Source organism: Puma concolor, chromosome D4 (assembly GCF_028749965.1).
Source record: "Puma concolor isolate L17-30 chromosome D4, mPumCon1.1.hap2, whole genome shotgun sequence".
In the NCBI taxonomy this organism is placed as follows: domain Eukaryota; kingdom Metazoa; phylum Chordata; class Mammalia; order Carnivora; family Felidae; genus Puma; species Puma concolor.
In genome coordinates this window covers 75,381,861-75,398,204 of record NC_141679.1, presented here as the reverse complement: position 1 = coordinate 75,398,204, position 16,344 = coordinate 75,381,861, and the positions used below count along the sequence as shown (strand labels likewise).

Below are 16,344 nucleotides of genomic sequence, written 5' to 3'. Positions count from 1 at the left end.
CCAGGTGGACCCCTGAGATGCAGGCGGGCACATCTCTTTCCTCTTCTGGGCCTCAGTGTTTCCCAAAATTTAAGGGTTAGGGAAGGATCAGAAAAGCCTATCTCAGGCATTCAGAATTCAGCTACTCAGAAATCGTCCTGCTTTGGTGCTCTTGACCTTGACCCTGAAAAACCAATAGGATCTTCAGATGCCAAGGAATTGGATTTAATTTCACTTGCATTTAAAATAACTTTGGGGTGCCTGGGTGGCTCAGTCGGTTAAGCATGCGACTTCAGCCGAGGTCATGATCTCACGGTTCTGGGTTCGAGCCCTGCATTGGGCTTTGTGCTGACAGCTCAGAGCCTGGAGCCTGTTTCAGATTCTGTGTCTCCCTCTCTCTCTGCCCTTCCCCTGTTCATGCTCTGTCTCTCTCTGTCTCAAAAATAAATAAACATTAAAAAAAAATTTTTTTTTAAATAAAATAACTTTGGGGTGCCTGGGTGGCTCAGTCAGTTAAGCATGCGACTTCAGCTGAGGTCATGATCTCACGGTTCTGGGTTCGAGCCCTGCATTGGGCTTTGTGCTGACAGCTCAGAGCCTGGAGCCTGCTTCGGATTCTGTGTCTCCCTCTCTGTCCATCCCTCCCCAACTCGTGCTCTGTGTTTCTCTCATGCACTCTCAAAAATGAAGAAACATTTTTTTAATTAATTAATTAATTAAAAATAAATAAATAAACCAACTAAGCAAACAAAGCATTCACTTTGGGTTGAAGATTCACGGAAACTGCCAGAATCACTTCTACAAAAGAAAGAAAATGACCAAGTGTGTTCATCCTAACACCATCAAAACAAATTAAATTTTTCTCCATCTTTGAGGAAAACATGGTCACGTTTAACTGCTAAATCTCTTGCATCGACTATTATGAAATTTAAAATCATTAATTTCCACATTAGCAATGTTTTATTTTAATGTCCACACTATCATTTTATGACTTTACATTTTTAGTCTTGCCATCATTTTATGACTTACACAAATATTTAAGCACTATTGTGAAAGTATTTGAAACAACTAACGGTAAAGGATCTTCAATATATTGACAACAGAAAACTAAATTACCAAATTTATTAAAAGTATGGGGATTTTCATCTTCTTAAAGAATATATTAATCAGGAGCTCAGACATGAAGACTGAGAGAAAATGTAGCCTTCTCTCTTACTGACAAGTACTGTAGTACTTAGAAATTACCCAAGAAAAGCTCTTGTCTGACTTGCCAGAGGCACCACTGAAACCCAGGTCCTTTGCTCCTCAGTTCAGTTCTCAGGCCACAGCACAACTGTCTTCGTGTTATGAATTGTTCTCTCTGAAAAGGCTTCTTGTCTCCAAAATAGACTCTTCCCAACCCCTAGGTAAAGCTTGTGAAGCCTTTCATAATGACTCACACAGAAGCAAAGATTCCCCGGTGGAGAAGCAAGTCATAATATAAACACCCCACAACCTGGGTCTGTGACAAAGCTCCAGCCCCTATGCGCCATGGGCAGTCCCCAAACCAAGATGGCCCCAGAGTGGCTAACCTGAGAGAGCATTAGAGACTTAGGAAAGTGCCCTCTAGTGCCTCCTTTGCCCGTGTGATGGACACAGGTGAATAGAACTTCCTCCCGTTGTCTGCCTTTTTTCTCTCTTTTTCCATCCATCCCTCTATCCCTTCAATTGTCCATCTGGAGTAAATTGGATCCATCAAGGCCCCAATTCTCATCCTGTCCTATGCTCATACCTTTGCCATGTTAACAGTGGAGTGCTCTCCCACTCTGTCTTCGGGTCCTGCCCTGGGACTTGCTTTGGCCAATGGGATATTAGCAGACACATCACAAGCAGAGGCAAGAAAAATTGCCTGCATGTTTTCACTCATTACTTGTGGCCTTTTCCACAAGTGAGAGCTAGCCTGCTGGGATATGAGAGACATGTGAAGCAGAGTCGAGTGACCCCAGCTATATAGTCATGGCCACCCAAACTCATCCTGTAGCTAGCCAACTCCCCAGATGTGTGACCAGGCTGAGCCAGTTTCAACAGAACTGACTAGCTGAGCACCCCAGACACGAGTAATAAACAGGCATCGTCATAAGCTACTGAGGTTTTGTGGCTATTTGTTACTGAGCACTACTGTGGCAATAAGTAACTGATACAAGACCCAACAACATTTACCAGTGTCTTATACTTCCAATGCTGAACTCTGAACTACAGAGGAAACTCAGTCCTGGTCTTCTTCTTGGTGTCCCAGTCTACGGGAAAGGACACACAGACCACCACTTTATCTAGGAGGACCTTGTCCTACCATCCCCTAAGCAGAACTCCTAAGACCTAAATTCTGTCCTCTTAACAACAAGAAAACTGATCTGAAGGCAGAATGAGATAGAATATCATTAAAGACAAGATCCGGGTGCATTTGACAAAATCATTTTTTAGAAAAAAAAAAAAGCCTGTTAAACACATGGCTTTATTCTCTCATATCCAAAGCCCAGAGGTGGGCATTCCAGGAGTTGCATAATGTTCTGCAAAGCCAGGCACTCAGGGTCTTTATCTGGATGCTTCACTGTCCTCAAAATGGCTTTCACTTCATCATCCATAATGGCTGCTCAAGTTCCAGCTATCACCTTCACATTCCAGCCAGCAGGATGGAGGAAGAACAAAAGGATGTTTCTAGAAGTCACATAGGACACTACTGCTTGTATGTCATTGGCCAGAACTTAGTCTCATAGCCGCCTCTTTGGGCATCAGCATCCCAACCTATATAATGGAGCAAGGGAAAGAGTAGGTCTGCATGTCCTCTTAAGTCCCTTCTGGCACTTTCCTTTTCCAGGATCATACAGTGAAGATTCTGAAGGGGTTAGCCTTCCATCAGATGCTGGCAGAGATACACCTGTTTATACACCCAGGTGACATTTCCCCTTCGGTCTGGAAGCATTTATGGAAAAAAAGACACACATGAAGCACAAACCAATGTCAGATACATAGAGAGAGAGAGCTATCTAAGCTCTCTCACTGCTGCTCTTCAAGTGATATAGAAGTGGCTGTCTTGGGGGCCGGAAGCTTCTCAGTCTGACCTGAGCTATAACCTTCAGGCACCAAGTCATGGTCAGAGAACAAAGATCTAACTATGCTACTTGACTCCTGCCCTGGACCCAGGACAAGGAAGCTTATGACCCAAAAAGATATAAGAAGGAAGCAGTCAGATACCCAAAATCCAGCCAGGCAACGTTTATGTGGCCCTGTTTAGAGTGAGAAGAGAGAAAATACATTTTAATTTACCACCATCAAATTATATAGCCTATGTGTGCACTTTATACAGGGAAGAAACGTTTGCTCGGAGTCTGATTTAGGCCTTCTACAGTGTTATAAAGCCTTACTTTATAACGAAACTGTTCTGTGACGAAACTGCCTACTCCCTTGTAGGCTGGGACAATATCTCAAGGCTTTCAAATTTTATACAGTAAAAGTGTTTTCCATTTAATATACATAAGAACAGCTTCTTTCAAAAAATGCCTAGATCAACAACTTTGCCTTTATCTACCTGGAAATCATTGTTACTGGATTTGCAACCAAAGTTCTATAAACCTGACTCATTCAATTTCCAACTCAGAAATCCTCTTACTTTGAGATTCAAGTATTTATCTCTCCCCTTGGGAGAAAAAAAAAAAATCCAAACATGGCACTGAAGCCCAGCACCAGGAGAATGCTCCATCTGCCACAAAATTCATGGCTGTCCTGAATTTTGTATAAAATGTCCGAATAACAAAAACAAAGCGCAACACTAGGTATTGAGTGTTTACCCAGAACTTTGGGTTCAACATCTTAAAGAATCCTTAAAAAACTCAGAGAGGAGTTATGATCCCGTTTATAGGCATGGACATTGAAGCTCAGAGAAGCCATGGTCCAAGGTCACACAGCCGACAGAGGGCTGAGTTGGGATTTCATCCTAGGTAGTTGCTCCAGATCGAAGCACTGAGTACACTACTTGGCACACAGTTAAGACTCATGAGTGAGTCATTATGCTGACTCCCCTTGAAAGTATCCTTGCCCATATTTGGGCAAGGTGGTTGCAAGGTGGGCTTCAACCCCTCATGTCGAACTGACTTATGTGGGAGAAGCCCATAAGCTCTCCTGTGGGGTTCCAGCACCCCCTACCAAAACCAGAGGGTTTGTCTTCTGCTGTTGGTTCCTGAGATGCACTTCATCAGAACGGTCTTAAGAAATCATCTCTTCCATATCCCCAGGGAGTTAACAAACTGTCTTGTGAGTCAGTTATAAGGCTAAGGAAAGAATCATCCTGAAAAGGGTGCCAACTGTCTGTGGTCTCAAACCTTCCTTCACAAAGAGCACTTTCTCATTTATCCACTGAGGCCACCGATAAAGCACATTCGGGGGGGGGGGGGGGGAAGATGATGGAAATGGAAAAGTTGCTGTATGTTACATACAGAGGCACCACCCCTTTGATGGTGCTACTTTGCCTATTAGCAGACAGAGAAAATACTGGAAGAATGGATGTGGATATACCAGTGGAGAAATCTACTGATTTAGGAATCTTGAATCTCTTTCTTAAAAAAAAAATTTGTTTTTCTGTAAGAATTTGGTGTTTGCCTTATCTTCTGTCCTCATATAGCTTAGCACTATGTGAGAGTATGTTTCCTTACAACCCCTCTGTTTACATCTTTCAAGCAGCAAGGCAACAATACGTATAGATTCTTACTCAAACCCAGTTATATTGATGCACCATCTTCCATGCATATATGGCACTGTGCTGGGATCTGCGTGTGTTCTAAGGAGACAGAATAAACGGTATTGCTGTTCAGAGGCCAAGAGCTTGCCTGTTTATCATCCAGTCTACTTACCCCATTCCCTTCCGGGTCAGGTAAAACGATGGAGCTTTGTGAGCATAAAAGCTCACAAAGGGAGCACAGAGATGTGGGTGGCCACATACAGGCAGCCTGGTATGACATCAGGGAAGGTGCAGATCTCCTTCCAAAATACACCACACAGGACAGTGTAGCAACTTCATCCACACCGGTTCCTCTTGCCCTGGGCAAGGCGGGAGTTGTGGGTGCCATTTTAGACACGAGCAAACGAGACACAGAGAAGGGAAGTGATTTGCCCTGAGGGGGAAGAGCACAAGTGTGAATCCACCTAAGGATGAGTAATCTTTGGGGCCATGGACCTCCCAGATGACTTGGTGTTAAGGGGAAAACATCTTGGAAGGAATGGGGGAAGCCCACAATCTGTGTCTGCATTACATGCTACCCTACACTACCCAGGACTCCTTTGACTCTACCCACTCTCCTGCAGGAGGAGGGAGGAAGCATACAGCTCAGCACCAAGAGGGATTGCCCACCAGGAGTTCCTGAGAAGTTTTCTGCCACTGTTGCACAGCTGTCCCAGGTGACAGACACTTGCCAAGGGCATACATCACCTCTTCCGAAGCTAAGCCCTCTTGGCGGCTGCCCCAAAAGACCCAGAATGAAGCCCTCTGGCTCTGCACCACGGCAAGTGATGCCACTGTGAAGTTTCACCGTAATAAAGAGATGATTCAGTAATGACTCAGAGAAACCATAGGACTTCAGAGACGAGCCCCTGAACCACAGCATGTACAGGGATGCGAGCTCTGTCTTCCTGCTGCCTCTTTTGTACTTGGTGTCACATCTGAGTAATAAGTGGCATATTAAATGACTGGTGACAGTCCTTACCCTTCCTTCCTCCCCACCACCACCCCCCCCCCCCACACTCAGAAGTCAGCCAGCGTGACAAAATCTCAATACCAAAACCTTCCCCGAGAACAGTGAAACTTTTCTTCTCTTCATTTTCCCACAAGTCTCAAACTGATACTGGAAATTTTTTTCTTTGTCTCCAGTGTAATCGAAAAATATGTTTTTATTTAGAAGCAATCCAAAAGTCAAGCCTATTTTTAGAATGTGAATTTACAGAGGATTTTTTCCAAGGGGTTCTTGGGTATTGATTGTGTAAGAGTCACCAAAGGGTTTATTTGCGACAATCACCTTGGGGCTTTGAAGGGGGTCCAGGGGTTAGGATTCCTGGAAATTGAGAAGCCCAAACCCTTTGAAAGAATAAAACAAATTTCCAACTCAAAAAGTATGGAAAAGATATGAATTCACATTCAGAAGGATGCTGTTGCACAAGCTTTGTAGAAGGGAAACCTAAATTTACCCCATAACGCTTATTATGGGTCACAGATCTCTGTCATACAATAAACCTGTATTTCCTAAACTCCATGTTTTCTCACATCGTTGTGACTCCACCAATTTGCCTACTATCATTTCCTTGATTTTTTTCTTTAAACCATCTTATTCTTTTACACTAAAACAAATGTACAATCACTACCATAAGTGGAAAAGTTCAACAACAAAAGTTCAACAATAGAAACAAAGTAAGGTGATTAAACCCTGGTCTCATGCTGTCATCTGCCAAAGATTCTGAGCCTGTAAGCTATTTTCTTTTTGTTAAAAAGGGAGATCAGTGGGGCACTGGCTGGCTCAGTTGGTTAAGCAGCCGGCTTTGGCTCAGGTCATGATCTCAGGTTTAGTGAGTTCAAGCCCTGCATCGGGCTCTGCATTGATGGTGAGGAGCCTGCTTGGGATTCTCTCTCTCCCTCTCTCTCTCCCTGCCCCTACCCCACTCTCTCTCTTTCTCAAAATAAATAAATAAACTTTAAAAAAAAAAAAAAGAGGGGCACCTGGGTGGCTCAGTCAGTTAAGCATCCAACTTCGGCTCAGGTCATGATCTCATGGTCTGTGAGTTCAAGCCCCATGTTGGGCTCTGTGCTGCTGGCTCGGAGCCTGGACCCTGCTTCAGATTCTGTGTCTCCCTCTCTCTGCCCCTCCCCCACTCACACTCTGTCTCTGTCTCTGTCTCTGTCTCTGTCTCTCTCTCTCTCAAAAATAAACATTAAAAAAAGTTTTTAAAAAAGAGGGGGTAAGATCATCAACCATTTGTAGGCCTCACGGAGTGGGAGCACCTGTGACCTCTCCCTTTATGTAATTGAAAAACTTCCAAAGGTACGATTTCTCTTATATGTGGAAACTAAACAGCAAAACAAACAAGTCAAAAGAAGCAAACAAACAAAACAAGCTCATAGGTACAAAGAACAGATTGCCAGAGGTGAGGGGGACAGGGGGCTTGCAAAATGGCAGGGGGATGTCAAAAGGTACAGATTTCCAGTTATAAATAAGTCATGGGAGGCCGTGTACGACATGGTTATTACAGTTAACGCTGTCTTGCATATTTGAAAGTTGCTAAGGGAGTGATTCTTCAAAACTCTTATCACACACACACACACACACAATATTTTTGTAACTATTTATGGTGACAGATGGTAACTAGACTTATTGGGGTGATCACTCCACAGTGTATACAAATGTCAAATCGTTATGTTGTGCACCTGAAACGAAATGCATATAGTCAATTATGCCTCAATGAAAATGGACACAAGTAAAAGGGAAAGGACTAAAGAGGGATTCTCTCTCTCATGATGGGATTTAGGGCTACATACGGTCATGTCCATGCTCAAGCTTACATCATCCTACTTCCCACCAGGGGGCTTTGCCCCACACTTTGGGAAAATATAGTGCTAATGCCCACACCTAGAAAACATCACGAGGTCTCTAAATGATCAGATCTCTATTCAAACAGAAGCAGATTTAAAAGAAAGTGAAGTGAGCAATCTCCATCTTAACTCTCTTGTGGACAGTGCTTTGTATATGTGAAGAGATCTTGGGGTGCCTGGGTGCCCAGTCCGTTAAGCATCTGACTCTCGGTTTCGGCTCAGGTCATGATCTCACAGTTCATGAGATTGAGCCCCACATCTGTCAGAGCCCACTGTCAGCATAGAGTCTGCCTTGGATTCTCTCTCTCCCTCTCTCTCTTTGCTCCTCCCCTGCTCATGTGTTTGCACAAATGCTCACGCTCTCTCTCTCTCTGTGTCTCAAAATAGATAAATAACTTTAAAAGAGAGAGAGAGATCTCATGCCCCATGTCTCACTTAACCAAGGCTGTGTGCAAACTACCCCAAAACTCAGTGGTAACAATCACCTATTATCATTTCTTTGTGTGGGAGTTGCATGGGGGTTGGCTGGTCTCAGTTGGGCTTAGCTGGGGTGCTTGTCTGGCGTGGCCCTGATCTATGTCTCTCCGCTCCCTTCTGGACTATGAAATATGGCTTCTGGAATATGGCTCATGGGGCCATATTCTTTTGTGTCAAAGGCAGAAGAGCTAGAACAGAAGTGGCAACAAGACAGGCCTTTTAAGACCTGGGCTCAAAATTGTAATATTCTAATACTGTCCCATTTGGCAACACAAATCATTGGCCAAAGCAAGTCACTTAGTCAAGTCCAAAGTCAAAATCAAGGAAATATATTCTGCCCGTGTTGGTGCTCTGGCAAAGGTACGACTATAGGCAGGAGTAAGGAACTGGAACCACAGTGCCACCCATCACATTCCATCTCTCATTTAATGTTTCTGGAAATATTCATTTGACTGCCCCTTACAATATTAACTGCAACATGCTCAGAAGTAAATTTAAGTTTAGGGGCACCTGGGTGACTCAGTCAGTTGAGCATCCGACTCTTGATTTTGGCTCAGGTCATGATCTTGCAGCTCATGTGATTGAGCATCACATCAGATCTGCACTGTCAGCACAGAGCCTGCTTGGGATTCTTTCTCTTTCTCTCTCTCTCTGCCCCTACCCAGCTCATTCTCATTCTCTCACTCTCTCTCAAAATAAGTAGACATTTTTTTAAAAAGGAATGAAAGAAGTAAATTTAAGTTCCTATACTTGTGGTCAACCTATTCTCATCAAGAGTGCCAAGGCCATTCAATGGGGAAAGAACAGTCTTTTAAACAAAAGGTGCTGGGATCACTGGATATCTGCATGTAAAACAATCAAGTTGGACCCCTACCTCACACCAGATACAAAAAATTAACTCAAAATGGATTAAAGACCTATGTGTAAGAGTTAAAACTATATAACTCTTAGAAGAAAATATACGAGTAAATCCTCATGACCTTGGGTTTGGTGGTTGGTTTGTTAGATACGACATCAAAAACATAAGCAACAAAAGAAAAATAATTAAATTGAACTTCATTAAAACTAAAACCTTTTGTGCTTCAAAGGACACTAACAAGAAAGGGAAAAGACAATCAACAGAATGTGAGAAATATTTACAAATCGTATATATCTCATAATGGTCTGATATCCAGGATATGGAAAGAACTCTTAAAACTCAATCCAATTTGTCAACGGGCAAAGGATTTTAATAGACATTCTTGCAAACAAGATATATAAATGGCCAATATAAACATGAAAAGATGCCCAACATCATTAGCCATTAGGAAAACACAAATCAAAACCATAGTGAGATACCACTATTTCGTGCCCACCAGGATGGCTAAAATAAAACACAGACAATAGTGAGTGTTGTCAAGGATATAAAGCAAATGAAACCCTCATACATGGCTGGAAGCATTGCAAAACAATACAGCCACTCTAGAAACAGGTTGGCAATTTCTCAAAATGCTAAATGTAGAGTTACTGTATGACTCAGGAATTTCACTTCCAGGTATATAGATACCCAAGAAAAATGATAACACGCTGATTAAAAGACTTGTACACAAATATTTCTAGCAGCATTATTCATAGAGTCAAAAAGTGGAAACAACCCAAATGCCCATCAACAGATGGATAGATAAAATGTGATATATTCATACAATGGAACATTATTTGACAAGAGAAATGAAGGACCAATACATCTTATGGTATGGATGAATCTTGAAAGGTTGTGATAAGTGAAAGAAACCAGACACAGAAGGCTACATATTATAAGATTCCATATATATGAAATATCAAGGATAGGCAAATCCTTGTAGACTAGTAGGTGCCAGGGGCTGGAAGGAAGGGGGAAGAGAGAGCAATGCTTAATGGATACGGAGTTTCCTTTGGGGGTGAGTGAAATATTCAGGAATTAGACAATGGTGGGGGATACTGGCACAACTCTACGAATGTACTAAAAACTACTGAATTTTCTAAAAGAGTGTATTTTGTGGTATACAAATTCTATCTCAATAAAGCCATCCTTAAAAAAAACTGAATTTAAAAAAAAAATACAAATAGAAAAAAACCCTATCTTAGTAGAAAATGGGCAAAAAGCACAGAGACCTTTTACAAAAGAAGATACAGGAATAACTAATAAGCACATTAAGAGATATCCCACATCATTAGCCATTAGGAAAAGGCACATTCACATCACAATGAGATACCAGAACTCACCTAGCTAAATGGCTAAAATAAAAAATGGGGGTGGGAGGGGAGGGAGACCTACCAGAGGAGATGCAGAAAAATAGGATCCCTCGTACCTTGCTGATAGGAATGAAAAATGGGACAGTCACTCTGGAAAATAATTTGGCACTTTCTTTCAGAACGAAAAATGGATTTACCATACAATCCAGCGATCACACTCTTTGGGCATTTAACCCGCAGAAATGAAAACTTATTCTCACTTGGAAACTAGTACTGAAGTGTTCATAGTAGCTTTGTAATAAAGACTGGAAACCATTTAAACATCTTTCAATGGGTGAATGTTTAAACACATTGTGGTCCATCCATACCATGGATTATGACTCAGCAATTACAAGGAATAAACTACTAATATACACTGTAACTTGGATGAACCTCTAAGAAACTATGCTGAGTGGGGAAAGAGCAGCAACCTCAAAAAGATACATACATACTGCATGTTTCCATTTATGTAACATTCATGAAATGACAGAATTATAGAAATGGAGAAGGATTAGTGGTTTCCAGGGGTTAGAGATGGTGGCGAGAGAGGGTGGGTGTGACGGTAAAAAGCAATACACAGGAGCCTTGATTTCCCTGTGATGATATTGTTTGTGAGGCAAGATGTTAACACTGGGGGAGTCTGGGTGAAGGGTTCGCTGAGCCACTCTGCACATTTCTTTACAACTTCCTGTGAATGTGTAATGATTTCCAAACAGAAGTTTTTAAAAGCCTAAATGTGTCCTCAACCAACATGTGCTTCTCTTTCTGAACCCTCTCATTTCACACCCACAACAGGCAAGTGAGGCACAAAGGCATCAGCCTATGCTCCTCCTTATCCTTCCCTCTCAACATCAAATAATAACGGTGATAATGAAAAGAATAAGGCAACATTTATTTTATGCTTCTTCTCTACCCTCCTACTTACGGTATCCATGGTCAAATTTATTCCTCACATCAACTCTATGACCTTTGAAATTATCCCCTTTTAAAGGTAAAGAAATGAGGATTTGAGGGGCTGATAGCTATGGCCATGGTAGTACAGCAAACTAAGAAAGAAGGCAGGCTTCTCACCCCAGCAGTCTGACTCTATTGACCATGAACTGTGGAATCACCAGATTCAAAGTCCACCCTGTCAAAGCAGGCCAGTGCCTCAGTTCAAGATTTCATTATTCTCTGCCTGGACCAAAAATTAGTACAGGAGCCTGCTGACTCGTCTCCTACTCAAGACCCAAAGGAAAGGAAGCAATGAAACCATATATCCTTGAATGGTAAACCACCCCAAACAGAAGACAATCCCCCAATCTCCTGTGCAAAGACTTTTTACAGTATTTTTACCAACTTGCATATATAAATGTCCAGTGCTATGGGTGAGATAACCAAGCTCTAGGGGCGCCTGGGTTCTCAGTTGGTTGAGCATCTGACTGTTGATTTCGGATCAAGTCATGATCTCACAGTACATGGGATGGAGCCCCTGCCAGCACAGAGGCTGCTTGGAATTCTGTCTCTCCCTCTCTCTCTGCCTCTCCCTCGCTCATGCGCGCTCTCTCTCTCTCTCTGTGTCTCTCTCTCTCAAAAAAAAAATAAATAAATAAACTTTAAAATATATATAAAGAAACAACAAAGCTCTATCTATAGACAGCCAGTATGATATGTGTTTACAATGGGATATTACATAAAATACATTAACCAGACCAACACTAAACCATCCTGCACACCTAGAAAACTGATCTGAGGATTAACACAACAACCTGCACAACCTGAACCACAGAACTGAGCAGGTACGCGGCGCAGAGAGGTGAACTGGGGCAGAGAGAAGCCTCGGGGGGGGGGGGGGCAGGCGCTGTTTTTGCTTGCAGAGGACGGAGACAGGGGAGAATACAGGAAAAGCAGCCCCCTGCCAAAAGCAGCTGGAGAGAAAGTGGAAAAGTGGAAACAGCCGCAGGGACTGAACTAAAAAGGGAGAAAGGAAAAAGGAGAGGGTTTAAATTCCATTAAGACTCTATAAAGAGGGGGAGTGCAGAGTCTGAAATGCCGCAGCTCCATACCTGGCAGTGCTCCGGTGGGAAGGGCGAATCCTCAGGAGCAGAGTGGGGTCCGGAAGTCTTCCGTCCAGACGGCAGGGGCGGTTCCCCTGCTGGGAGGACGTCTGGTAGAAGCTGCATGGCTCCCCCTCCACAGGCAAGCACCCCAGTGGACTTGGGAGAAACCACATTCGCTGGTGCTGGAACAAGGACTTTAAGGGTGAAGGCTGGTGCCAGATGCAAGTTGTGATTTTCCATAATCCCTGAAATGCTGCTGCTATATGATCGCGTGAACTTTTTCTGGGGCGGGCTGGCACCTGGCCGCAGTCTCTGGGCATCGGCAGCAGCAGGGTCCCTGCAAACGTTCCTGGGTGCGGCCGGCGCCCGGCCATTGCTCCGGGAGACCCTCCCCGAGAAGGTCTGAGCAGGTCAAAGCCGTAGTCCCTCAGAAGGGGCCGGGGGAAAACAGCCGCATCTGAGATAAAACTCAGGAGGGAGGTGCCGCCTGGGGCTTAGTCACAGACAGTGTGGAAGCGGGAGGGTCAGAAGCCGAAGACAAAGGACAGGTACACGATTGCTGATGGGGAGAACAGAGTTCGGATACTAGAGACTGGGTAGCTGGGTGGCGCCATTTTCACCGCTCCCGCGCATGCGCATACGCACCTACGAGCGCGGCAACAATCCACCCCTGTAGGCTTGCAGCGCCATCTAGTGGAGAATGGAGCGGTTACACTAAGCCCCGCCCAACAGGGCCAACCTCGCGCTTCAGAAACACAAATCTCTCTGCTTGCTTAGTTTATGGATTATAAAGCACTTCATAGTTTGACTTCTAAGGGAAAATGAAGTAATTTCAATCATATTGCAGTCTGTTCACTGATCTATATATTCAATTTTCTTTTTTTCTTTTTCATTTCTTTTCTTTTTCTTAAATACAGAAAGGGAAAAAATTTATTTTTATTTTCAATTTTTATTAAAAATATTTTTCTTTCATTTTCTCTACTATATATTTTACTTTTGTGTAAATTTTTTTCAAACTCTATTTTACTTTCATCATTTCATTTTATTCTATCTCAGTGTATTCAATTTTTTAAATTTTCAAATGATTTCCCTTTTTGTCTTTCTCCTCTTTTCTCTAATCTATCAAGCTCCTTTCAACACCCAGACCAAAACACACCTGGGATCTAGCATCATTTATTTGATTGTCTGTGTGTGTGTGTTGTTGTTGTTTTTAATTTTTTAATTTTATTTTTTATTTTAGTTATTTTATTTTAATTTTGTTTACCTCATTAATTCCTTTTCTCCCTTCAAAAAGACAAAACGAAGGAATTCACCCCAAAAGAAAGAGCAGGAAGAAACGACAGCCAGGGACTTAACCAACACAGATAGAAGCAAGATGTCTGAACCAGAATTTAGAATCACGATAATAAGAATACTAGCTGGAGTTGAAAATAGATTAGAATCCCTTTCTGCAGAGGTAGAAGAAGTAAAAAATAGCCAGAATGAAGTTAAAAATGCTATAACTGAGCTGCAATCACAGATGGATACAGCAGAGGCAAGGATGGATGAGGCAGAACAGAGAATCAGCGATATAGAGGACAAACTTATAGAGAATAATGAAGCAGAAAAAAGAGGGAGATTAAGGCAAAAGAGCACAATTTAAGAATTAGAGAAATCAGTGATTCATTAAAAAGGAACAACATCAGAACCATAGGGGCCCCAGAAGAGGAAGAGAGAGAAATAAGGGTAAAAGGTTATGTGAGCAAATCATAGCAGAAACCTGGGGAAAGACACAGATATCAAAATCCAGGAAGCACAAGGACTCCCATTAGATTCAACAAAAACCGACCATCAACAAGGCATCTCATAGTCAGATTCACAAAATACTCAGGCAAGGAGAGAATCACGAAAGCAGCAAGGGGAAAAAAGTCTTTAACCTACAAGGGAAGACAGATCAGGTTTGCAGCAGACCTATCCACAGAAACTTGGCAGGCCAGAAAGGAGTGGCGGGATATATTCAGTGCGCTGAATCAGAAAAATATGCAGCCAAGGATTCTTTATCCAGCAAGATTGTCATTCAAAATAGAAGGAGAGACAAAAAGTTTCCCAGACAAACACAAATTAAAAGAGTTTGTGACCACTAAACCAGCCCTGTAAGAAATCTTAAGGGGGACTCTCTGAAGAGAGAAAAGATTAATAAATAAATAAATATATAAATAAATAAATAAATACCAAAAGCAAAAAAAACTAGAAAGGACCAGAGAACACCACCAGAAACTTCAACTCTACAAGCAACATAATGGCAATAAATTCGTATCTTTCAGTACTCGCTCTAAATGTCAATGGACTAAATGCTCCAATCAAAAGACATAGGGTAACAGAATGGATAATGAAACAGGATCCATCTATATGGTGTTTACAAGAGACCCACTTTAGACCTAAAGACACGCTCAGATTGAAAGTAAGGGGATAGAGAACCATCTGTCATGCTAATGGTCAACAAAAGAAAGCCAGAGTAACCATACTTCTATCAGACAATCTAGACTTTAAAATAAAGACTGTGACAAGAGATGAAGAAGAGCTTTATATCATAATTAAGGGGTCTTTCCACCAAGAAGACAAACAATTGTAAACATTTATGCTCCAAATTCACATTTGGACCCAAATCCTCATTGGAGCACCCAAAGATATAAATCAATTAATCACAAACATAAAGAAACTCATTGATAATAATACCATAATAGTAAGAGACTTCAACACTCCACTTACAACAATGGACAGATCATCTAATCATAAAATCGATAAGGAAACAATGGCTTTGAATGACACACAGGACCAGATGGACTTAACAGAAATATTCAGAACATTTCATCCAAAAGCTGTGGAATATACATTCTTCTCCAGTGCACACGGAACATTCTCCAGAATAGATCACATACTGGGACACAAATCAGCCCTCAACAAGTACAAAAAATCGAGATCATACCATGCATATTTTCAGACCACAACACTATGAAACTCGAAATCAACCACAAGAAAAAATTTGGAAAGGTAACAGATACTTGGAGACTAAAGAACATCCTACTAAAGAATGAATGGGCTAATCAAGAGGTTAAAGAGGAAATTAAAAAGTACATGGAAGCCAATGAAAATGATAACACCACAGCCCAAAACCTCTGGGACGCAGCAAAGGAGGTCATAAGAGGAAAGTATATAGCAATCCAGGCCTTCCTAAAGAAGGAAGAAAGTTCTCAGATACACAACCTAACCCTACACCTTAAAGAGCTGGAAAAAGAACAGAAAATAAACCCCAAACCAGCAGAAGGCAGGAAAATAAAGATTAGAGCAGAAATTAATGCTATCGAAACCAAAAAAAAACCAAAAAAAAAAAACAAAAAAAAAAAAAAACAGTAGAACAGATCAATGAAACCAGAAGCTGGCTCTTTGAAAGAATTAACAAAATTGATAAACTGCTAGCCAGTTTGATCAAAAATAAAAAGGAAAGGACCCAAATAAATAAAATCAAGAATGAAAGAGGAGAGATCATCACCAACACAGCAGAAATAAAAACAATAATAAGAGAATATTATGAGCAATTATATGCCAAAAAAAAAATGGGCAATTTTTTTTCTAGGCAAATTCCTAGAAATATACACTACCAAAACTTAAACGGGAAGAAATAGAAAATCTGAACAGACCCATGACCAGTAAAGAAATAGAATTAGTAATTGAAAATCTCCCAAAAAACAAGAGTCCAGGGCCAGATGGCTTTCTGGAGGAATTCTACCAAACATTTAAGGAAGAGTTAACACCTACTCTCTTGAAGCTGTTCCAAAAAAATAGAAATGGAAGGAAAACTTCCCAACTCTTTCTATGAAGCTAGCATTACCTTGATTCCAAAATCAGACAAAGACCCCACTAAAAAGGAGAACTATAGACCAATTTCCCTGATGAACATGGATGTAAAAATCCTCAACAAAATATTAGCCAACGGGATCCAACAATACATTAAAA

At 41.7% G+C, this 16,344-nt stretch overlaps 1 protein-coding gene across 1 annotated transcript in view; it reads right to left on the bottom strand.

Annotated features, from left to right (window-relative positions):
* Positions 1-13,075, bottom strand: part of LOC147575015 (uncharacterized) — a 285,037-nt gene extending 271,962 nt beyond the window's left edge. Inside the window, exon 1 of the mRNA XM_086683838.1 lies at positions 12,358-13,075. Within this exon, the coding sequence (XP_086539964.1) occupies positions 12,358-12,725 (368 nt within the window). The 5' untranslated portion in view covers positions 12,726-13,075. The remainder of the gene's footprint in view (positions 1-12,357) is intronic.
* Positions 13,076-16,344: the final 3,269 nt, after the last annotated feature.